Source organism: Pongo pygmaeus, chromosome 4 (genome assembly GCF_028885625.2).
Source record: "Pongo pygmaeus isolate AG05252 chromosome 4, NHGRI_mPonPyg2-v2.0_pri, whole genome shotgun sequence".
NCBI lineage: Eukaryota > Metazoa > Chordata > Mammalia > Primates > Hominidae > Pongo > Pongo pygmaeus.
The window spans coordinates 143,344,963-143,370,656 of record NC_072377.2 but is presented as its reverse complement, the minus strand read 5'-3'; the positions used below and the strand labels follow the sequence as shown (position 1 = coordinate 143,370,656).

General features: G+C 39.7%; 1 protein-coding gene across 2 annotated transcripts in view; it reads right to left on the bottom strand.

Moving 5' to 3' along the window:
• CTNNA1 (catenin alpha 1) overlaps window positions 1-25,694 on the bottom strand; it is a 176,026-nt gene that overhangs the window by 94,629 nt on the left and 55,703 nt on the right. For both annotated transcript variants that reach the window (XM_054488849.2, XM_063665526.1), the window contains 2 exons: window positions 15,509-15,775; window positions 12,572-12,775 (listed from right to left, as the gene is read on the bottom strand). In XM_054488849.2, the coding sequence (XP_054344824.1) occupies window positions 12,572-12,775; window positions 15,509-15,775 (471 nt within the window). The remainder of the gene's footprint in view (window positions 1-12,571; window positions 12,776-15,508; window positions 15,776-25,694) is intronic.

Below are 25,694 nucleotides of genomic sequence, written 5' to 3'. Positions count from 1 at the left end.
TTGTTCCAAGGCATCTTGATATTTTTTAATAACACCACCCATTATATCCCCATCTTCATGGTTTTTCTTGGTCTTACTTGAGAGATTCTCCACATTTTAACAAGGTCAGTTAGAGGGGCAGCTATTAATGACCCCAATTCCAGTCAAGAAAGCTGCCCTGGGGAGATTACATTACTTGATCGAGCTTTAACAAGTTCTATTCTATGGAAGTATCAGCTTACTGCCCATCATCCATGGCATCACATGTGAAGAGCACCACTAGGAGTATCTCTGGACTAAAAAATCAGAAGCCTTAGTTCTAGTCCTAACTGTTCAAACATGGGTGTGACCATGGCCTAACACTTCACTAGTTTCAGACTCAGTTTTGAAAACACTGGTTGAGTTTTGGTTCTGGCTAAAATGTAATAAATATATTCCACTCTGTCTGTCCCACTGAATGTAACTAAAAATCCTGAGCAGAACACGTGGAGTGGCAATCCAAGAATTGAAATAAAGAATGGTCAAATCTACAATTAAAGTTGGAGACTGTAACACTCTTCTCTCAGTAATTCTTAGAATAATTAGATCTTTCCCCCAGCCAAAAAAACAGCAAGCTATAGAACAATGCCATCAACCAACTAGATCTAAGTGACACTTTCACTCCACCCAACAATAACAGAATACAGGCCAGGCACGGTGGCTCATGCCTGTAATCCCAGCACTTTGGGAGGCCAAAGCGGGTGGATCACCTGAGGTCAGGAGTTAGAGACCAGCCTGGCCAACATGGCAAAACCCCACCTCTACTAAAAATACAGAAATTAGCCAGGCATGATGGTGGGCGCCTGTAATCCCAGCTACTCGGGAGGCTGAGGCAGGAGAAATCACTTGAGCCGAGATCATGCCTCTATACTTCCAGCCTGAGCAACAGAGCAAGACTTCGTCTCAAAAAAGAAAAAAAAAAAAAAAAGCAGAATACATATTATTTGTCAAGTGCAAACAGAACATTTCAAAGGTAGCATTGGGTCATAAAACAAGGCTCAATTAACAAATTTTAAAAAAACTGAAATCATGCAAAGTTTATGTTCTCTGACCATATGGAATTAGAATTAAACTAGAAATCAGTAACAGAAACATAGCAAGAAAATCTCCAAATACTTGGAAATTACACAACATACTTCTAAATAAGCCAGTGATCAAAGAAGATTCGAGGAGAATTTTAAAATATCTTGAACTGAACAAAAATGAAAATACAGGCCGGGCGCGGTGGCTCATGCCTGTAATCCCAGCACTTTGGGAGGCCGACCGAGGTGGGAGGATCATTTGAACTCAAGAGTTCAAGACCAGCCTGGGTAACATGATGCGACCCGATCTCTTAAAAACAAACAAACAACAAAAAAGAACAATAAAAATAATTTAAAAATGAAAATACAACGTATCAGAATTTATTGGATGCAGACAAAGCAGGGCCTAGATTAGGGAAATCTATACCACTATATCTTTACACAAAGAAGAAAGGTCTCAAGTCAATAACCTAAGTTCTCACCTCAAGAAACTAGTAAAGATAGAATAAAATAAACCCAAAATAAGCAGACAGAAAAAATAAATAAATAAAAAGCAGAAACAGATGAAACTGGAAGTATTAGAGGAAAAAAAATTAATGAAACCCAAAGCTGGATTTTTCAAAAGATCACTAGAATTGATAAACTTCTGGCCAGAATGACAAAGAAAGAAAAAATAGAACAAATTATCAATAGTAGTTATGAAACAGAGAATACTGCCACAGATGCTAAACAGTAGAAGGATAGTAAGAGATCACAACAAACATCTCCATGCATACAAAATCAACTAAGTGGATAAAATGAACTAATTCATTGAAAACCACAATCTTCCAAAATTTACCCAAGAAACAATACATAACTTAGTTTTATATCTACTGAAGAAACTGAATTTATAACTTAAAACCTTCAGAAAAATTAACTGGTTGGGCTGGGTGCCATGGCTCACGCCTGTAATCCCAGGACTTTGGGAGGCCGAGGTGGGTATAGCATTTGCAATCAGGACTTTGAGACCAGCCTGGCCAACATGGTGAAACCCCATCTCTACTAAAAATACAAAACTTAGCCAGACATGGCAGTGCACACCTGCAGTCCCAGCTACTGGGGAGCTGATTGAAATAGATTAAAAATTGGCAAGTTTCTATAAAGGACCAAATAGCAAATATTTTACGCTCTGGGGCCATGCGGTCTCTTTAGAAACTACTTGGCCAGGCATGGTGGCTCACACCTGTAATCCCAGCACTTTGGGAGGCTAAGGCAGGCAGACTGCTTTCAGCCCAGGAGTTTGAGACCACCCTTGGCACAATGGCAAGACCCCATATCTACAAAAAACACAAAAAATTAGTCAGGCATGCTGGTGCACACCTGCAGTCCCAGCTACTGGGGAAGCTGAAATGGCAGAATCACCTGAGCCTGGGAAGTCAAGGCTGCAGTGAGCTGTGATTGCACCACTGCAGTCCCAGCCTGGGTGGCAGAATAAGGCCCTGTCTCAAAACAAACAAACAAAACCAAAGAGGGGAGAGGGGAGAGGGGAGAGGGGAGAGGGGAGAGAAAACAGAGGAGTGGGGAAAGGGGAGGGAGGAGAGGGGAGAGGGGAGAGGGGAGAGGAGAGAGGAGAGAGGAGAAGAGAAGACGGAGGAGTGGGGAGAGGGGAGAGGAGAGAGGAGAAGAGAAGACGGAGGAGTAGGGAAAGGGGAGGGAGGAGAGGAAGGGGAGGGAGGAGGAGAAGGGGAAGGAGCAGGAGGGGGAGGGGGAGGATCAAGAGAAGGGTGAGGAGGAGGAAGAGGAGGAAAGAAGAAGGAAGAAAAGAAGGAGGAGGAGAAGGAAGAAACAACTAAATGGGTATGGCTGTGTTCCAATAAAACTTTATTTATAAAAATAAGTGGCAGGCTAGACTTGACCGGAGAACTGTAATTTGTCAGCCCCTAGACCACATGATAATGAACGTCACTTCCAAATTCTACCTTCACAATTTTATACTTCCAAGGTCAAAAATCGCTTTGATATACACTGCAAGAAAAGAATGAAGCAAATGCTATCACAGGGAGATAATTGAGTCTCACTTCAAGACTTGATAGAAATGTATACTATAATTTTTTTAAAAACCAAACTAACCACTTTAGCCAATCTAGTCCTGAATGAATCATTACCTCGAAACGACGAATCAACATATTAATGTGTGAAAAACCATCAAATTTCCCTATTAATAGTGTTTTGGAAATGAACAACACGGTGTATGATTATAAACAAAACCTAAAAATCTAAGACACACAAATCTAACGGTCTAAGTTTTTTAAACTTTGTGACATTAACATAAAAAACTTTTTTTTAAATGTGGGAAAAAATATCAAAGAAAATTTATAGTGCCCATCGCCCCACCAGCTAGAGATAATTACTAATAATCTGATATATTTAGAGGTTATTACCTGTTAATTCAGAAATACTATTTTAGATATGAAGTCTTTTCAACCCTGCTTGACGGCTAAACAGCACAAAGTGAAATAAAGGACAGTCTAACAGCAATCCTGAGGAGGCTAAACTCCTATCCACCTGCTGCCTAACACTGGGCAGGCTTACATGCCTGCTCCATCATCCTGATTTCAAAAGCCCACTCCACTACTGCTCCATCAGGCCATCATCACTTCAACAAATACATAAACATGCATCTTTCTGGTATCAGAGAATAAGAACTTGCCTGCTAAATACTGCAATTTGCAATGCCAGGATAGCTTATAAACAGGAAGTACTTCAAACCTCTTTGAAAGCAACACAAATATAACTGGGGTAAGACGTCTTCCTCAGAGTTATGAAGACCTTTTAAACTCCTTATCTTGAACCGTAAGAAAATCACGAATTAATTTTTGACAAACAGTGTTTTCAAATTAAATAAATGCTGCTCTACAACATGGATAAACTTGGAGGGCATTATACTAATTGAAATAAATCAGACACAGAAGGAAAAACTATTGCATGATTTTTACATGTTCTCTAATAAAAACAAGAGAGTAGAAAGGTGGGTTACCATATGGTGGGAGTAGGGGACACTTAAGGAATACAAAGTTGCAGTTACGCAGGATGAATAAATCTAGAGCTCTTGGCCAGCCATGGTGGCTCACACCTGTAATCCCAACACTTTGGGAAGCCATGGCAGGTGGATCACTTGAGGCCAGGTGTTCGAGACCAGCCTGGCCAACAGCATGGAACCCCATCTCTACTAAAAATACAAAAATTTGCTAGGCTTAGTAACACAAGCCTCTAAACCCAGCTATTATGTTTGGGAAGCTGGAGCACGAGAATCACTTGAACCAGGGAGGCAGAGGTTGCAGTGAGCTGTGATCGTACCAGTGCACTCCAGCCTGGGTGACAGAGCAAAATAAATAAATAAATAAAAAATCTAGAGCTCTAATCTACAGCATGAAGCCTATAGTCAATAGCATTGTATTGTATTTGGAAAACTTGCTAAGAGAGTAGATTTTAGGCCCTCTTACCACCCACACAAGGTAACTCTAAGATAACAGGTATGTTAAATGGCTTCACTGTAGTAATCATTTAACTATGTATATCTAAATATCACATTGTATACCTTAAACATATACAGTAAAAATAAAATTTATTAAATAAAAAATAAAAATAAATGCCGCTGTCAAAAAAGCAAGTCCTACACAGGCTCAAATTTTGCATTCAATGCGTCATCTACTTATATAAACTCTCCCAAATCCTATTTATTAGGCAGCTCACAGAAAAGCTTACACTAACAATTCAATAAAATAATCTTCAAATGCCTCTACAGAACTATGGACTACTAATTTAGGTAAGCATCTCTTGCAGAAAACCCAAGAGTTCAAAGAAAGATGGAAATCATACCATAACTGTATAACAAAACTCAGCCTCTGTACCTGCAAACCACAGAGCCCGTTTAAACAGCTACGGCACTCAAGTACCCCCAGTCTAGCATGGAAAATACTCTAAAAGCTCTTTTGCTCCATGTCAGGCCTCTGAGCCCAAGCTAAGCCATCATATCCCCTGTGACCTGCATGTATACATCCAGATGGCCTGAAGCAACTGAAGATCCACAAAAGAAAGAAGTGAAAATAGCCAGTTCCTGCCTTAACTGATGACATTCCACCACTGTGATTTGTTCCTGCCCCACGCTAACTGATAAATTGACTTTGTGACAATACACCCTCCCCACCCTTGAGAAGGTACTTTGTGATATCCTCCCCTGCCCTGAAGAAGGTACTCTGTAATATTCTCCCCACCCTTGAGAATGTACTTTATAAGATCCACCCCCTGCCCACAAAAAATTGCTCCTAACTCCACTGCCTATCCCAAACCTATAAGAACTAATGATAATCCCACCACCCTTCGCTGACTCTCTTTTTGGACTCAGCCCACCCGCACCCAGGTGATTAAAAAGCTTTATTGTTCACAAAAAGCCTGTTTGGTGGTCTCTTCACACGGACACAAGTGACATTCCACTCACTTCAAGCAGCTATCCCAGACCTGGATCTATTTTACTTAGTCTAGGATATCCAATTTTAGAAATTTAATACTGAAATTTAGATTCCAGTATTTATTTTAGTTCTGGGGGTATTTAATTTTAATGGAAAACTGCCACAATTAAGATGTTATAAAATCATATTTGTTAACTTGGGATGATGTACAACGGTAAAAGTATTAAGAGTTCAGACTTTCAGGTCAGACAGATCTGAGCTCAAACTGCACCTGTATGTATATGTATTTTTGAGCAATTATCAACTCAATAGGGTTATTATGGGGATAAAATGTCTCTCAGCACAATGGCTGGCAAACGGTAAGCAGTATAAAAGTATGGACAATCAATACTAACACCATTTTTAAAAAGAAGAAAAGGTAAGAAAAGAACAGATATGAGTGTACATATACACATATCCGAATTAAGTCTGGAATGTTATACACAAAAATGAGTGGTGGGATTACGGACAATATATAATGAACACAGAACTTTTATAATCAGGAAAAAATTAAGCTACTCTAATTCTGAAGAGAAGAAAAGTGTAGCCACAACATAATGCAGTAACAAGCTCTTCAGAGTCCTTCAAAAGCTCTGGCTATGCTAAAGAGATTCCAGAAAGGCATTTGCAAAACTGAGAAAGGATTAGCATCTAAATTGAGTGCTTCACTTCACTATAATAACAATATATCTTTTCAAAAGATCTTTGAAAATGAACATTAGCTGCACACCATTCATACGTTCCACATCAAATTTACCCAAATCGAATTAAAATTTTATACTTGATATATTAACATAATCACATTCCTCAAATATATGTCCAGTCCAACCAAAGTACGTCCAGTTACTGCATTCTTCCTTTGGGATCCTACAACTACTATGTCCAATGTTTTCAGGCAAGAACAAAGATAAAATGTATCCTTAAGAAACATTATCCTTACAAGGTCCTAAATTGAACCAATTTTCTTCTATCTAAAACTACAGTTTTAAGTATTAAAAGAATACAAGTTATAATAGCTACTATGCATGGACTACCATGCCATTCTGGACACTGAACGAAGTTGATCCTAACCTCTCATCTACTCACCTTAGCTGGTTGGTTACTTATTGGTTAGAACTATCCAACAGAGATACAATGCAAGCCAGAAATAAACCACCCATATAATTTTTATAACATATATATAAGTTATAGATACATATATAATCAATGTAAATATGATTTTTCTAGTAGCCATAAGTGAAAAGAAACAGGTAAAAATAAAGTTTAATAGATTTTATTTAACCCAATATATCTAAAATAATATCAATGAGATAATTCACATTCTTTTTTCTATACTAACTGAAATCTGGTGTACTTACAGCAAACCTCAATTTAGATTTGTCACATTTCAAGTGCTCAATAGCCACATATGGCGAGTGACTACCACACTGAATAGCAGAGAGCTAGAACTACTTAAGCCCATGGCATGTGTTTGTTCTTACCCATTATAAGCCCTAACGCCAGTCAGTCAAACACGACCATGACCTGCTGGGAAAGACTGCTCTGGTCAAAACCAAATGGAGTTCATTTCAAAGACTGAGGGTCCTTTATGTTTCAGACATTGTATTAAGTATATTCAGATTTGGAGGTTTTGGGGAAGGGGTAGGTTTTGCTTATTTGTTCATTGAGGAGTCAGGGTTGAAGGGGGGTATGGTAACAGAGACAAGTTTGGTTCCAATAAATTCTACTATTGGAAAAACACATGCCTTAAAAAAGGGAGAAAGGAACATATTAACAGTCAGCATATCCCTCAGCAGAATGAAAGGCATGAAATAAAGAAGTCAGCTCTATAAAGCATAGGGCCCTTCAGAAGGCTTTCTCAGTAGCACTGAAATAACTCAGAGAACATTAAAACACACAACTGGGCAACCAAGTCACTATGTATTTGAAAAACAGAAATTTTAACCCATTAACCGGACAGCAGACTGTTTTAACCCATTAACTTAATAGTTTGAAACCTAGTTCTACGGATATTTCATGTTTATAGGCAGAAAACACTGAGAGAATTAAAACTGTTATTTTATGCTCTGCATAGAAGAAAAGAAAAAAACCAGAAAATATATATCCTTAAATGCTAATAGTAGTGGTGTTTCGGTAATTTAATGCACGTCTGGCTTTCAATCATGAAAAAAATAAAATGGTAATAACTTTTTCAAATTTAATTACATTTCATTTTAATTTCAATCCATTCACTTTTAAACCTTTTAAGATTATGACATCCATCCAAAGCTGTTTTTCTCTCTCACAGGCAAAGCAACTTTAGGCTGACAGAGCCAAAACAAATTAAACTTAACCACAATAACCACATTTCATTTCAAGGAAACCTGGAAGTCATCTCTGAAACTACAAGGATACACTGAATGGTCGCAAAACCTCCACTGTCATGGGTCTGTAATATTTCCCTAATGTTAAGTAAGTAGAGGTCAAATGCATTACTTTTATGTCAATATTTCCTTAGAGTCCGTACAGTAAGTTAGCTGTAGAGCCAAGACTACCTACCAACTCTTCATCAAACCACTATGCAAGCAATAACATTAAGGCTGCTAGCCTCCTGACCCTTGGAAACTTTAAAAGGGAATTTGGCCCTCAGCTGATGAATTAAATTTAACTCTGCTCTAAGATATCGCTTTCACTTAATTGCTTATTCCACAGTATTTGGTTTAATTTTTTCAACAAATGTCATCTGTATACTGAAAGATCTAATAGGAAGTAGAAATAAACCACCACAGCCTCCTCCTTCATCCCCTGTAGAATGTAAGGCCCATAAGGGTAAGGGTCTTTGGTTTTTTCCACCACACTATTATATCCTTAGCACCATGAAAATCCAACATTATTCATTTTATTCATTCCTCCAAACCAGCAAGAGTTCATTAAGCAAGCATTTACTGAGTACCTCTTGCAGCATTATACTAGACCATGAATGAATATTTTTAAGGAGTTGTCATGTTTCAAAGGCTTAAAAACCTAGTTGCAGAATAAAACGGATAAAAGAAATGCAATTAAACAACAATTCAAGGGAGTATACAATAAGGCACAAAACTTCAAGCACCAAAGAAATAACGTAAGATGATGTAGTTTGAAATGGCCTTCAGCAAAGAGATGAAAAACAAATGTGGGGCCTGAAGAAAGAGCAGATTAGGTTTACACAGGTAGGAAGGGAATTTCCAGAACATAATGAACAATGCCCTAGTACTAAAGACAGGAGCTTAGCCTGGCCTGGGCAGGCAAAACAAAGTGGAAAATGGAGAAAGTGAGGAGACACTGAAGTAAGGTAATGGCAGTGGGGACAGAAAGGGACAAAGGGAATAAACTACCAGAGCAGTTTTTCCACCTTAGTTGCACACTGGAATCAACTGCGAAGTGTTTTAAAATAACTGACACCTGGATCTTGACCCAGAGATTCTGACTTAATTGGTCTGGAGTACACCTGAAACATCAAGATTTTTAAGTTGCCCAAGGACTGTAATGTGCATCCAAAGAATCACTGCCTCAGAGAAAAAGCCAGTGGAACCTGGTAATAAGCAACACAAAATGAAGAAAGAAGACACTCTAAGAATGTGTGTCTATAAAAATATTAATAACAACATGAGAGAATCCAAGAAACAGAAAAAGGGAATATTATGTGAGCCTTTCTGGACTTTACAACAATGTTTACAAAGTTCCACGTAGTAAACAAGTATGAATTAATGTAGGTGATTTCAATTCTCCACATAACATAATTTGTCTAATATTTTTCAACAGAAATAAAATGAACGATTTTTTTAAAATCAAGATAGAAGTCAACCAAAAGATTACAAAATAAATCTTCTAGAAAAGAAAGCCTCCTGGATTTCCCAGATAGAAATAACCTCAACCTCCTTGCAATTTCCACAGCATTTTGGCTGCACCTATGATGACACTCCCATTAAACCCCCTATAGAAACTTTGTCTGTTCCAGAAGGGAGGGATCAGAGCCTCATTCCTCCTCTTACATTGTGCCCAACACACTGCTTTGCATGTGTCACATACTCAGAATGAACTGAGTGACAGGCAGACATTGCTGGTTATATTCTGACACTCACTAGAGGTTCTAAATGTTTTTGAATGCTTCATAAATAAGCAAAAATCTATCCCCAGTTGCTTCTGCTTCTTCCAGACCCTTTTATCATTCTAAGCTTTCTTCAAGTGTGCTCCACTGCCCTTCCCGTTTATCCTCACTCCAATGCTTTTTGACAGGACCAAGCCTGTTCACTGTTACGTGAATCAATAAAAGGAAACTAAAGATTTTTACCTTTAGGAGAAACATATCCAGAGACCATCTCCTACAATACATTCCTAATAATCTCAAGAAGATTTCTTTCTTTTGTGCTTTTTTGTTTTTGAGACAGAGTCTCACTCTGTTGCCCAGGCTGGAGTGCAGTGGTGCGATCTTGGCTCACTGCAAGCTCCGCCTGCCGGGTTCACACCATTCTCCTGCCTCAGCCTCCCGAGTAGCTGGGACTACAGGGGCCCCCCACCACACCTGGCTAATTTTTCTGTTTTTTGTTTGTTTATTTGTTTTTTGGGTTTGTTTTTTTTTTTTGAGATGGAGTCTCCCTCTGTTCCCCAGGCTGGAGTGCAGTGGCGTGATCTCAGCTCACTGAAAGCTCCGCCTCCTGGGTTCACACCATTCTCCTGCGTCAGCCTCCAGAGCAGCTGGGACTACAGGCGCCCGCCTCCATGCCCAGCTAATTTTTTTGTATTTTTAGTAGAGACAGGGTTTCACCATGTTAGCCAGGATGGTCTCCATCTCCTGACCTTGTGATCTGCCCACCTCAGCCTCTCAAAGTGCTGGGATTACAGGTAATTTTTCTGTATTTTTAGGAGAGACCGGGTTTCACCATGTTAGCCAGGATGGTCTCAATCTCCTGACCTTGTGATCCGCCTGCCTTGGCCTCCCAAAGTGCTGGGATTACAGGCATAAGCCACCGTGCCCGGTCAAGATTTCTTTCAAGATCCCTACCATGATACTCAAATTTCAGCCTCATATCACACATTGTTCCAGTTTTCACTTAAGAATGCTACTGCGGTCTCCATGTCTTCAGTATAAATGAGTGCTTCCCACCTTTTCTTACACTGATGGCATGAATAGACAGTACTATTTGTATGGCACTCCAGGTTTCGAAACCTCAAGGTTACTCATGACCAGGGGTGATTGGCCCAAGAATGTGACCAACCTCAAGACTCAAGGAATATCTTATAGACTGATTAGGAGGCTCTAAAACGGAGCAATCGGAACAGATTTATCACATCCTCCTTCCCACCAAAGTCTGTTTTTTAAGTGATTTCCTAATCATAACTACATCAGACACTTTTACACCATTTCCAGCACTACACATGATAGCAGATGACTGATCCACTTACCATGAGTTTTTGTTCCCCTGTTTAAGACTGCAACATTGTGAGCCATTCTGCAACATATCCATTTTTTTAAATATTTTCTAATGTTCAGTCTTAGCTATGGATTTTTAAGTGTGTCCCACATTTTCACTGTGACTTAAAAACCACTTTTTCCATTTGATTTAACAAAACCTCTAATCTCATTTTTCTGAAGTAGACTGCCTATCATCAAAACATGGCTTTTTTTTTTGAGACACTCTCGCTCTGTCACCCAGGCGGGAGCACAGTGGCGCGACTGTGGTTCACTGTAGCCACAACCTCCCAGGCTTAAGCCATTTTCCCGCCTCAGCCTCCTGAGTAGCTGGGACCAGGTGTGTGCCACCATGCCCAGTTAACTTTTGTATTTTTTGTAGAGATGGGATTTCACCATGTTGCCCAAGATGGTCTCAAACTCTTGAGCTCACGCAATCCACCCACCTCAGCCTCCCAAAACGCTGAGACTACAGGCTTGAACCATCATGCCCAGGGGGCAATGGCTTTAAAAAATTCAATATGCATCACTAATTTCACAGTATGGTAGAGACAAGATAAACAGAGGAAGGCATTCATCTTCACCCTAGGAATTCCACCATGATTTACCATCACCCATTAACTTTTACAGGCCTGTAAGTGAATAGACAAGATGTATGGCAAATGAACAAATGAGAAAGGACCAAGATCTTTTTTTTTAGGTGTTAAACAGGTAAAAAAACACTAGTGATGACAACTAATTTGTGTTGTCCTTCTTCCCCTTAAAATGATTTCATATAATTTTTACTTAATTTATTGCTAATTAGCTACAGTAAAATATTGGGTCCAAGGTCTAAATGACATGAACCCTAAGCTAGCATTAAATAACCAGAATAGAAGAAGTATAAGGGAAGGAAAAAAAGAAAGACATATGGCAATAGAGAAAAATCAACAAATATAGAATTTTCTATGGCCTTTAAAAAAAAAGTTGGGTATCAAGCCTGGGTTTTTATGTACAAACCTTCAAAATTCAAAAACACTATCCAGAGTTTGCTTCATGTAATTCTACTTGGCAATTATCTACTCTTGTGACATTCAATATGGTTCATGAAAAAACTTTCACAAACTATAAATATTGAAGAGGCAGGTTTTCAACATTCCCTTTTGCCCAAAATTAGACAGCCACCTACTTGGGATAATGAAACTTTAGTGGTATAGAAAGTCATTATTCTTTGGAGAGGCATGCTAAAATATTAGAGGTGAAGCATCACAATGTCTACAACTTTCTTCCAAAGGTTTCAGGGGAAAAAAGGATGTTTGTGTATATACACATATATACATATACGTTTATATATACACACACCTACACATGTATCTACATGTTAATTGATGAATACAGATAAATTTCCTAGGTATTCACTGTATGATTTTTATAAGTTGAAAATTTCTCAATAAGCTGGAGAAAGCAAAGAGCCACTTAGCCATTTATCTATTCCTTAAAAAATCTGACCTACCCCCAAAAATCAAGGAGTCAAGGACATATTTGGTATTTATAGTGAAAACATCTCAGATCCAACATGTTATAGAAAACTCCTCATCCATAAATATCTTACTTCAAAGAAAAGCTGTCAAACTCACATTGCCCATGTACTCCGAAAGCAGGTCCTGCAGGGCCTGGCGGACAGCATTACACTCTGCCACAATTCGCTCACGACGGTCATCACGCGTGCAGGACGAGTCGGCCATCAAGGCAGCCCCACTAATGATGCTTTCCAGGCGCTCCTCCAGGGAAGGCCTAAAGCGCTCCTCGCTGAAGCTCAAGGGGTCCACAATGATTTGTTTCTGCAGAGAAAGTATTACCAAATGTTAGTACTCATCTCTGTTCCCTTCTTTATTCAAGGTGAGAAAAGTGTTATTAGTAATATCAAAATTTAACAGAAAAATTCCAATATCTGAAAGAAAGTTATACTTCTTAGCAGGTAAGGGGCTGTCCCATAGAAGATGGCCTACTGTTGATCACTCCTCAAAGAAAGCACTGGAAGTAATGCTATGTAGCCAAACAGGGCATGATAAGGTATGATACCACAAATACAAATATATGATGCTCACACAACTTATTCTGAACATCTAAAGGTAAACCTGTATAAGACTAGCAATTCAAATCATCAGATGAGAATTACAAGGAAAATAAAAGTTACCTCCTACTTGCAGAATATAAAACTGCCATGTGATATTTAGAACTGTTGCACCACAAAAAAATTAAAAAATAAAAGCCAAACAGGCCAGGTGTGGTGGCTTATGCCTGTAATTTCAGCACTTTGAGAGACTGAAGGAGGATTGTTTGAAGCCAGTTCAACACCAGCCTAGGCAACGAGGCAAGACTCTGTCTCTACAAAAAAATAAAATAAGTTGGGCACGGTGGCACATGCCTATAGTCCCAGCTACTCAGGAGGATCACTTGAACCCAGAAGTTCAAGGCTGCAGTGAGCTATGATTGTGTCACTGCACTCCAGCCTAGGTAACAGAGCAAGATTTTGTCTCTTAAAATATACACACGTGTGCGCACACACACAAACTGATCTCTAACCTTAAAGTTTCAGAAAGAAATGCATTTACAATGAATTTCCATCTATTTGCCTCATCTTACACATCTAATCAAGTTTTCTAAATAACTCAGTCTCAAATTTATCCTGTTATGTCTAAATTAGAGACTTTCTTTCCTCAAAGACCTCTAGTATTCTGTAAGAGATGATAGCAATCCTCCCAAAAAGCTAAGCTATGAGGAAGAACTACTCCAATAAGAATAAATCCTTTTTCTGTCTCCCCTTCCCTCCCGACTCCACTTACATCCAGCTTTTCTAGTGCTTAGTGAGGTCTGGTCACAAGTAAGCTATAGGTACAAGGTGAAACATCGGCATCCTCAAGACAGCAGCTACTGGCCTCCCTCCAATTCCTCCACTTGATATAATTTATTCTTACCCTGATAAATGTCTGTGCAAATATTATAGCTTTAATTTTTCTTTACAGAGACTATGTCCTTATTGATTTCAACTTAAATGCCAAATTTTTTCTACCAAAACCTTGCCCTTTTCCAATAAGTATACATTTCTTCCTTCCCTTCCAAAGAACTCTCAGTTTTCAAACTGAACATGCAATACCTTCAGTTCATTATTAACCTATATTTTAGCTGATCATTTTTTGTAAGATTAGGTTATTACAGGATTTCTCTGGTCAAAACTGAATACAAAATGCTTTCTGGCCAACAAAAATGAGAAATGAATGGTCACAGAATTTTAACAGAATAACAGAGCCTCAATGGGCCTGAGATCATTTAGCACAAACCCTCATTTTACAAATACCTGTGTCCCTGAGAAGTTAAGTCGTTTCTGGTAGATATTACTCAACTAAGGGCAAAATGTGCTACTACCTTGAAAGATACCTAATACTGCCAAATTTTGAAGGGGGAAAAAACAACATTGCTAGTCAATTTTAACATGCACCATAAGAGTTTGTTATAAAATAATTTAATGTTTAAAGCTCCATGGTAAAAACTGAGTTCTAACACCATGGTCTTTAGACTTAACACTGCCTTCTTGCTTTATGAAAAAGTCTTAAATCAGCCATGCATATCAACAAGGATCAGCTACCTAAGCGAAAGTAAAGTGGTGAAAGAAAGAAAAGGTAAAGGCAAGGAAAAACTTAAAAACAAAATGCACTCCATTGTAATTTTTTTTTTATTCTATATTTCATAGCATCCCTACTTTATGAAAGGATACTGGTCACCTGAAACACAATTTCTGTTTTTTGTTTTTGTTTTTGTTTTTTTTTTAATTTGCCCCAACAGTTACTTTTAAAGTCCTAAAAAAAAAAAAAAAAAAAAAAAAAACCAACAAACTTATACTGCTGCCATCTACTGGAAGCCATGAGGCATTGTGGGTAGGAATTAAGAACACATAACCCACCAAAAAGTTAACCTTAGAGTTGTGTACACAGGACAGACCTAGCGCATCGTTTATGAAAAGTAATTATGGCATTATGCTAAGAAAGTATTTTAATCCCAAATTTGCTTCCACTTGATTAAATTTCTGTTCATTATTCCAATTTAGTCATTGAAAAGAAGTATATCTAGGCAGACAAGAAAGATTAGAATGATGGTACTTTTGCTGCAGTCACTTATGATGTTTCTCTATCTCCCAATAGACCATGAGCCTCTAGGGGGCTGACCCTATGTGTACTTAGTTTCTATATCTACCATAGCTTCACATCTGCCAGAAGGTCAAAATCTTGGTTGAAATGAACCAAACCCATATCCTCAGTAAAGAATGACCTCATAGGAAACACAAGCTACATAAAGAATCCAGAAGTTTAATTCAAACTAAAAACAAAAATAAAAATAAATGTTTTAGGCCAAGTTAAAATCAAGTAGACTGATGATTCATAATTTCTTTTGACTTAGATTACAGATCTAAGTGGAAATTGAGCTATCATCAGAAGCCTTGATCACTTTTCCCCAGAAATCTGTTATCTTTTGGGGGATGGTCAAGAGCTGGAAATTTCCGCCCAAGCATAACTTACGTCAAAGTTATTGAGTGCATATGCCAATTCTCCTCCTCCACCCTGGTGCTGGGAGGCATCATCTGAGGCGGTGGCCTGGGCTGCATTGGAAATGCCTGTGACCGCCTGCTGCAGCTGCTTGTATATCAGGTCCCTGTTGGCCTTATAGGCTGCGACATCAGGGTGCTGTAGGCATGCCTGGGATGCAGTATACAGGATCGGAACGTTCTTCTGCAGGATTCCTCTAGCTGCAGCCATCTGATCACGATGGCCAACATCTTTCAATTCCTACAAGAGTAAATAAAACAAGAAATTGAAGCACTCTTTATATGGGCTTTACTCATATAAAAATTTGCCGGTAAATGCTGAAAAGTTAGAACTTCTATTAATTAGACACATTATTTTCATTAACAATCTAGTTGAGAGTCAATCACAAAGAAGGCAGTATGGCTTGGTAGGTAAGATTCTGAGCTTTGGAATCACACAGACCTAGATCCGAATCCACCCCACCCCCACCTCTACTTTCTCCTGGCTATTTTATGACCTTATTTTAAACCCTCAGGGCTAAGGTTCCCCTTCTGTCAAAGAAGAGCAGTAATAGTACCTTTCTTATCATTGTTTTGAGGATTAACTGGGATAATGTATGTAAAGTACTTAGCACAGCACTAAATAAGGCATTAAATAAAAGACAAAACAAACTGCCTAGCATCTTGATTACAACTCTATATAGATATATGTACCTATACCAACCAAAAATAGAAAGATCATGAAGAGATACATTCAAACAGAGTAAGACTTATTATGAGGATTATTTTTTATTAAGTTACATAATTTAATTATAAGAGTTTTGTGAAATTTGGGACAGGATGCCACAGGTATGTATGAACTACATAACTAGGTGAGGATATGGCAAGGCTGTTCTCACAAGCACGTAACTCCTCCTCTTCCCCTCCCCACCCCAAAGACCACTTTAGGACACAGAACCATACTTTTCTTACACAGTACATTAAACAGTTCACAGGTCAGTAAGCCATAAAGTTGAGGCATATGTGCTTCATAGCCCCAATCTATGATTATAATACTCTGTACAGATACGGTCTTAAACTATTTTTTTTTCATTGCTTCTACCCCATAATTATAATCCACAGTAAGAAGGATTTGAGGTCCTTGGCATCATTTCCACTAATGATGGCATCTACTTGGTAGGCTGAGTAGATATGCTAAGCGACAAATAAGTGATGCCAAAAATAAGCAAGATGGGAATGGGAAGCGGGTATTTCTGGTATCCCTCTTTCACTCACAATACTCAGAAGGGAAGAAAAGGCTTTAGTAAAAATGGATCACCACCACAGAAGAAGAATACAGGTGATAACTCTAAATGATCACCAAATGGTAGCCCAACTCTTATTTTACATGTTAAAATGTCAATATTAATGTCATCAACTAAATCCTAGAGTATAAATTTAAACAATTTTGAGTATTACATGTGTAAACAGTAACAGAAAATTGACCAAGTTAGAAGGGACAAAGTCAATTACTCAATTAGCCATCTGACTTAGCTATTTAGTGGTTCATCTTTCTAGATGAGTTCCTAATTAGGCATTAGAGACACCAAACTGGCTTCCTTTTTCTGAAACTTCATCTCAGTATATATTTAGGTTTGCATCTTTATTCAAACCTTGTATAATATGACAGCTTACTTTTCCTCCTAGAATTCTTTTCTCATTTGGAATCTAAAGTTGCAAGTAATAGCTCACAGCACTCCAAATGCCCTGTAACACAGTACATTAGGCTAAATATTCAAAAACAGGACCCTGTAGATTTAAAGAATCAGTTATCATTTAAAGACTCAAGCAACAAGGGGCTATGACTAAACATTACACTTAAACAGCTGGTGCACATGTTTTGTGTGGCATTTTCTAAATGTCTTGCCTTCACCACAATCTGAGGGGCTCTAAAAGTTTTCTAGGAAGGCATTTGCATTTAAGCACTTAAATTGTCTACCGTTTTATAAAAATGCTTTGCAATCAGCTTTGGCATTCCTCCTAAGTATCTATAACCTAGATCAGCATAGCTTCTTATAAAGGTTAGTTACCAAAGACACTTACAGTCATCTCAAGTTAGCAGGTGCCATAATTACTATTCAACACATGACTTTCCTAAGCCACTGCCTGGTATGGTATTACCAACTTCTACTTTTCCAAAGACTACATTAGGCTAAATATTCAGAAACAAGACCCTGTGGATTTAGAGAATTGGTGATCATTTCAAGACTTGAGTTATGACAAGGAGCTAGGGTTAACCATTGTGCTTAAACAGCTGGTGCATATGTTCTGTGTGCCATTTTCTAAATGTCTTGCCCTCATCACACTGTATCTCTGATAGACTCCTATTTACAAAGTATGAGGGATATATGTTAATCTATGATGAAAATAATAATGAAATACCATCATTTGTCCTGACTGCTAAAGTATTCTTTTTTTTCTCTTTAGAACTGCTCTTGCCTTAGCACAAAGAAATTAGATTTTGTTACATAAAGAAAACGGACACTATCACAGTACAGCACTATTTATTGTAATAAGAATAATGATTAGAAGTACTCTTTTCAAGATACATAATGCCAATAAGTAATCCAGATTACTGAGGAAAGTGACCTATTAAGCAACATAATAGATTACTTATGAAACTAGAGTTTCTTGGTCTACTTTAGCTTTCATAATCCCCAACTTCACGAACCCAGTGATGGTTCAAGCAGACTCAGGAACAGTCAAAGAATTGCTTTCAATGTAATCTGAACAATAATATCCCATGGATTGACCAAGAAATAGAAACTAACTTCTAAGCAATCTATAACACTGCCTCTAACCAAGAGCTGAAAATTCAAGTGAAAGTTTCCTCTTATTTCTCTCTTTACAATATAAAATTATAGCCATAGATTTCTCTTGGATACAAATGGCTACACTTAAAAAAACGGTCCATGGTCAAACAATCCAACCAGTCCAAATTATTTACAAATAAAACACTGACAATAACATTACTATTCAGTGTCCAAGTTTTCAGGAAAAAATAATCACAAAAGGCAAGAATTCACAGACTAGGTAATAAATAAGAAGCATTACACTCTCATCAAATACCTCAATAAGCTCTCTGCACACAGATGGAGGGAATGTAAGCATCAAAGCATTATTACATCACTATCATGTTGGGAAGCCAGAGTTGACAATGTGAGGCAGAGGTGGTCCTTTCTCACAGGACCTAAGGTTGATACCAACCCATCCTTACTTCTGCCATCACTTTTACACTTACAGTCAAAGAACAGCATGCAGCTAATGGGAATTCAACACTTCTAGTCAGCAAATAATATTCCAGCCACACTTAGAATCCAATTACTTAGAAAGTAACTGATTAGCGTCACACTTAGAATCCAATTCCAGTACAGCAAAGTGGTTCAGTCACTCAGTTGTTAAACAAATATTTATTGAACACCACTATATCCAGGCAATGTTCTAGGCAGTAGTGATTATAGGAACAATTAAAACCAGTATCTCTGTCCTCTGGTGCCAAACAACCCGGGTTCAAATCCTGGCTCCACCACTTGTTAGACGAGTGACCTTGCAAGATTACATGACCTCTATTAAAATTAATATGCGACCAGTTATAGTATCTACCTCACGTTATTTGTGAAGATTAAATGAGTTTATGTTTACAAAGGATTTAAAACAGTGACATCAGATGGCCAACTAGCAGCTCCTAGCATTCATCCCCCTCAAAACAACACCCAAAACAATGACTGAACAACTACATTTTAATAAAAATAACTGAGATAGAGCACCAGAGCGCATCAGAGGAGTTACAGAAACGCTGGTGACAAATCTCAGGCTGGCCACATGGAAAACAGAAGGAAACACCAGGCCTCCACCACCCTATACCCCAACCAGGATCACCCGGGAACCAGCACAAACCTCCCCATTTCGAGGAGGTAAGCAAGAGGATTTCAGCAACCCCCATCAACAACTTGGACACACACAGACCTCACCACTATCCCTGCAATTCTCATAGGCACTAAGCCCAGCTGAGGGACCTGCCTAGAGTCCACATTGCTGTGCTCCCTCCAAGAAGGGGACGACACTGTGACCTGCCCTCTACAGCCCATGCAACTACTGTGCTATATACCATCTTGGAAATGGAACCATGGCTAGAGTGTGTCTTGCTCCTAGTGTGAGTGGCCACAACTTCCCTTCATCCCCAAGGCTAAGTCACCACCAAACTATCACAACCAATTGGCCAGACATCCCCAAGCTGCAAGCAACTGTTATACCCTTACTCATGGGGCCAAGGAGAGAGGAAGCCACTCCATCTACCCCTCTTCTCTCCCTGTATTAGCCCATACTTGCGCTGCTATAAAGGACTACCTTTATAGGTTTAATTGGCTCATGGTTCTGCAGCCTGTACAGGAAGCACGGCTGGCAGTGGGGGCGGGACGGGAGGTGGGTGGTTCAGGAATCTTACAATCATGGCACAGAGCAAAGAGAAAGGAATCATGTCTTACATGGCCAGAGCAGGAGGAAGAGAGCAAAGGGGGAGATTTTAAACAACCAGATCTGCGACCCCCCGGCCCCCGCCAATCCAATCACCTCCTACCACGCCCCTCCTCCAACACTGGGGATTACAATTAGACATGAGATTTGGGTGGGGACACAAATCCAAACAATATCACTCCCCTTCCAGGGAAAACAGTACCTTCGCTGCTTAGAGGAGTCACCCCACACTAGTGCCCAACTTGAAGCAGTGCCCTGCATCCAAGAAAATGGCACCCAGAGCAGTCACGCATCCAAGCGCCTTAGCAGAAGTGGTGCCCTGCATCCCAAGGAATCAGTGGCTGGACTGTCCAGAAAAGTCATGCCCCTCAGGCCTGCGCTGAAGCAGCACATTGACCCTGGGGAACTGGTGCCCTGAACCAGCTGAGCATCCCAGGGCTGAGCTGACATAGTACCCTGCATCCAAGGGAAACAGAGCAGTGGCTGAGCAGAGACATTCGCCCTACAGGCCAAACAACTCTAGTATTCTGCTTCCCTAAAGTTAGATTCCCTAGAGTCTGAACTGCTGAGACACTCCTCTCCTTGCAGAGTAGAGTAATCGCTGTGCTGTTCCCTCCCCTCCCCAGGGCCCACACAACAGCTGTGCTCTGCCATTCTGGGATATGTGCTGCTGTTGCACCTGGCTTCACAGAGCCTAGGATACTGCCAAGCTCCACCATCCGGGGGCCTAGAGTCATTACTGCATGGTGCCTCATCCTCTGGGCTCCAACTTACCACTGAGCCCTATTGGCTCAGGTTCCCAAATTGTAGCTACATACACCCTGCTCCCTGGGCCCAAACCTCCAGAGCACCCCTTCTTCCCAAGTCACACCAATGCTGTGCCCTGCCCCCTAAGGAAAGAATCATAACCTCAACCTAGGCCCCTGGGCCAAAGCTACTGGGGTGCCTCAGAGTCACAGATCCTGGCTTTATGGGTAACTGACATCCAACTCTGCCATAGAGAACAAAGCCAGGCACCCAATACATCCCAAGATCCAGGTGCCACAGTAAGTTCACATAACCCTGAGCCTGGGACCCCAGCCTCACAGCCACCCCGAGCACCGTACCTGGAACCCAGTGCCACAGCAGCTGCTTGTACACTGTGTCATACCTGACACAAACAGGGATCCCCTCAGCTAAGTCTCCCTACTGTGGGAAAAACAAGAAGAGGAAGACCCCAAAAACCCTTGACACCAAGGACCTACATGACTGCCACAACTACCACAAACTTCTACAGCCTAGGCAACTGAGGCACCCAAAGTTACTGCTGATGTTGAACACAGGTGAAGAAGCTGCATGAAGACTGTACTACCGCTCCTACTGGACACAGAGCCAACACACACTCCCCAACCAGCACACTAAAATCCAACTGCAAGGGAAAGTCTCTATAAAAGCCATTCAAAAGACTGTAGAAGAGGTGATTGTCCCACCACATGCACAGACCTCAAAACAGGGACACAAGAAACATGAGAAAGCAAGTAAATAAGACACCAAGAAAGGAATATAACTCTTTAATACTAGAACCCAATAAAAAGGAAGTCAGTGTGAGCCCAGGAGTTTGGGACCAGCCTGGACAACATAACAAGACCGTATCTCTACCCACCGCCCCCCCCCAAAAAAAAAAAAAAAGCTGGATATGACATGCCTGTAGCCCCAACAATTTGGGAGGCTGAGATGGGAGGATTACTTGAGACTGCCGAGAAAATGCCACTGCACTCTGGCCTGGGCAACAGAGCAAGACCCTGTCTGGAAAAAAAAAAGAAAAGAAAAGAAAAGAAAAAAAAAGGGGGAAATCAACAAACTGCCAGAAAAAGAATTTAAAATTTTGGCCTAGATGCAGTGGCTCACACCAGTAATCCCAGCTACTTGGTTGTGGGGGTGGGGGCGCAGGGACGGGGCTAAGGCTCAAGAATCATTTGAACCTGGGAGGCAGAGGTTGCAATGAGCCAAGATCATGCCACTGCACTCCAGCCTGGGTGACAGATGACAGCGAAAGTCTGTCTCAAAAAGATAACAAAATAAAATAATTATCTTAAGGAAACTCAAAGAGATACAATAAAATACAGATAGAAAATTCACCAAAATCAGGATGTAAATGAGAAATTCAACAAAAAGAATGTATGAAGAAGAATCAACAGAAAACATGCAGCTAAAGAATTTAATGGTGAAAACAATGAAGAATTCAATAAAAAATACAATGGAAAGTTTCAAAAGATTTCATCAAGAAAAAAGAAAATCTCAGAACTTGAAGATAGGTAGCTTGAAATTACCCAGAGGAAAAACAAACAAACAAACAAAAAACAATGAAAAAGAGTGCAGAAAGCCTGCAAAACTTATAGGATAGCATTAAATCAACCAATATTCCCATCATGGGAATTCCAGAAGGAGAAAAGAAAAGGCATAGAAAACCTATTTAATTAAATAATAGCTGGAAACTTCCCAAGTCTGGGGAGAGATATGGACATACAGATCCAAAAAGCCCAAAAAGTCCCCAAAGAGATTGAATCAAAAAAGTAGTTATAATTAGTGGGTAGTTATACACCCAAGGCACATTATAGTCAAATTGTCAAAAGTCAAAGACAAAGATAAAATTCTAAAGACAGCAAGAGAAAAGCATCAAGTCACATAAAAGGGAATTCCCATTAGAATAACGCAGATTTCTATGCAGAAACCCTACAGGCCAGGAAAAAATGGAATGTTATATTCAAATAGACAAACGGAATTATATAAACTAAAAATCTTCTGCACAACAAAGGAAACAATCAACAGAGTGAAGAGCCAACCTGAAGAACAGGAGAAAATATGTGCAAACTATTCATCTGATAAAGGATTAATATATAGAATATACAAACAACTCAAACAACTCAACAGCAAGAACTCAATCTGATTTTAAAATGGGCAAATGTAGCCGGACACAGTGGGTCACACCTGTAATCCAGGCACTTTGGGAGGCCAAGGCAGGCGGATCACTTTTGAGGCCAGGAGTTCGAGACCAGCCTGACCAACATGGTGAAAACCTGACTCTACCAAAAATACAAAAATCAGCCGGGCATAGTGGCGCATGCCTGTAGTCTCAGCTACTCAGGAAGCTGAGCCAGGAATTGCTTGAACTCGGGAGGTGGAGGTTGCAGTGAGCCGAGATTGCACCACTGCACTCCAGCCTGAGTGACACACTAAAACTCTGTCTTAAAAAAAAAGACAAATGAGCTAAACATACATTTCTCAAAAGAAGACATACAAATGACCAACAGGTATATGGAAAGATCCTCAACATCACTAATCATCAGAGAAAAGCAAATCAAAACCTCCAAGAGGTTATCATCTCATTCTAGTTAGAATGGCTATTAGCAAAACGAAACGAAAAAAAATGCTGGTGGGAATGCAGGGAAAGGGGAACTCTTATACACTGATGGTGGGAATGTAAATCAGTACAGCCATTATGGAAAATTGTATGGAATTTCCTCAAAAAACTAAAAATAGAACAATCATATGATCCAGCAATCCCACTACTGGGTAGCCAAAGGAAAGGAAATCATTAAGTCAAAGACAGACATGCATTCCTGTGTTTACTGCAGCTCTATTCGCAATAGCCAAGATATGGAATCAACCTAAGTGTCCATCAACGACAAAATGTGGCATATATTCACAATGGAATACTATTTAGCCATTTAAAAGAGACAAAATTCTGTCATTCGTGGCAACATGGATGATCTTAGAAGACACTATGGTAAGTCAAATAAGCCAGGCACAGGAAGATAAATACCACATGTTCTCATTTATATGGAAGCTTAAGAAGTTGACTCATAGAAGTGAGGAAGGGTAGTGCGGAGAGGTGGGTAGCCAAAGGTTAGTTATCAGATACAAATATACAGTTAAATAGGAGGAATAAATTCTACTGAAGGAGGCCAATGGACAGTGCCCAAAAGAAAGAATGAAGTTTCCATCAGGCTGGGCCCTTAGGATAAAATTAGTATTTGTTTAATTTCCAAGAAAAGCATTCGTCTACTGGAATATACACCAAGGCTCAAGTCTATAAAAGACCATTTTGTGAACAGGGGGTACACAGGAGCCCACAACCAGTCTACTCAGTGAATTCTCTTTCAGGAGGCTAAGGCTAAAAACTTAGGCCCAAGGAAAACTACAAATGACCATGACTTACTATAAACCCAAGAAAATGGGAATACGTATCATTCAAAATCCTGGCAGAAAAAATACGTATCATTCAAAATCCTGGCAGAAAAAAATAGAATAAAATCAAATCGGGTGACTCAAAAATAGAGACTATGCTATTATACATAGGTATGGGCAAAACACAGAAAAACTACAAAGCTGGTAGGACACTTAGGCATGAAGGGACAAGAGGAGGCAGCAGTTACCAAAACCAGGGAGCAAGATGTGTAGAGAATGCCACCCGACAGGAAAGGCATCATTTTTAGCAACCCAGGGCACCCAGCAGGAAAGAGGCCTGAGAGCAACACCCTAGCATTACTCTATCTCCTTTGACCTCCTGCTGGTGCTCCCACTCACCAAGCCCAAGCAGGAGCCCACGAATGAAATCCAGGCAGGTTAAGTTCCTGGGGCAGAGAATAGGGTAAACAAGGGTGGGAAACAATACAGAAGGGCAAACAGAAGATTATCCAGCATGTATATAATAACTCCAATATTTCTGTGACATCTTATTTCAGAAAACTTTGGCATTTGCTACTACTTTAAAAAAAAAAAAAACACATGAAAAAAATACATAAGGGATTATGTTCAAGGAACTCTTCACAGATCCATGGCACATGGTATTAAAACTTAGGCATTGAGAAGTATTTGGCTTTGGAAGAAAAAAAAAAAAAACTCAGGTAGCATTACTTTCTAGTAAGTTTCTTGAACTGCATACAAAATTCCAGACCGAGTGTGGTGGCTCATGCCTGTATTCCCAGCACTTTGGGAGGCCGAGGCAGGTGGATCACAAGGTCAGGAGTTCAAGAGCAGCCTGGCCAAGATGGTGAAACCCCGTCTCTACTAAAAATACAAAAATTGGCTGGGTGTGGTGGCAGGCGCTTGTAGTCCCAGCTACTTGGGAGCCTGAGGCAGGAGAATAGCTTGAACCCAGGAGGCAGAGGTTGCAGTGAGCCGAGATCGCACCACTGCACTCCAGCCTGGGCGACAGAATGAGAGTCCACCACAAAAAAACAAACAAACCAACAAAAAAACAAAAAAAACCACATCTATTTACTTATTCCGCCATTTTGCAATGATGCACAATAGTGGCAATCTTAATGTTTATTTTGTCTAAATAATAGTCAGTCTTCATAAACCTAGCTCAGACTACGTTTTAAACCAGTAGGACTATTTGCCAAACTGTATCTTTTAAATATAACTTACTATTTACTTCACATATTCAAATGAGAATTTGTATCAAAACCATTAATTAAAATAAATTGTGAATGTAATTTGGCCAGCTTGCCACATTTATAGGATTACCATTCTATTAAACAAGTTCTTCTCAGGATCAATTAGCTCCAGCAAAAAGAAAAGATACCTGTAATTTATATGATGGAGACTAAGCCAATACAAAAATAAATTATAAAAGCACACTGACGGGAGGCTGAGGCACGATAATCACTTGAACCTGGGAGGCG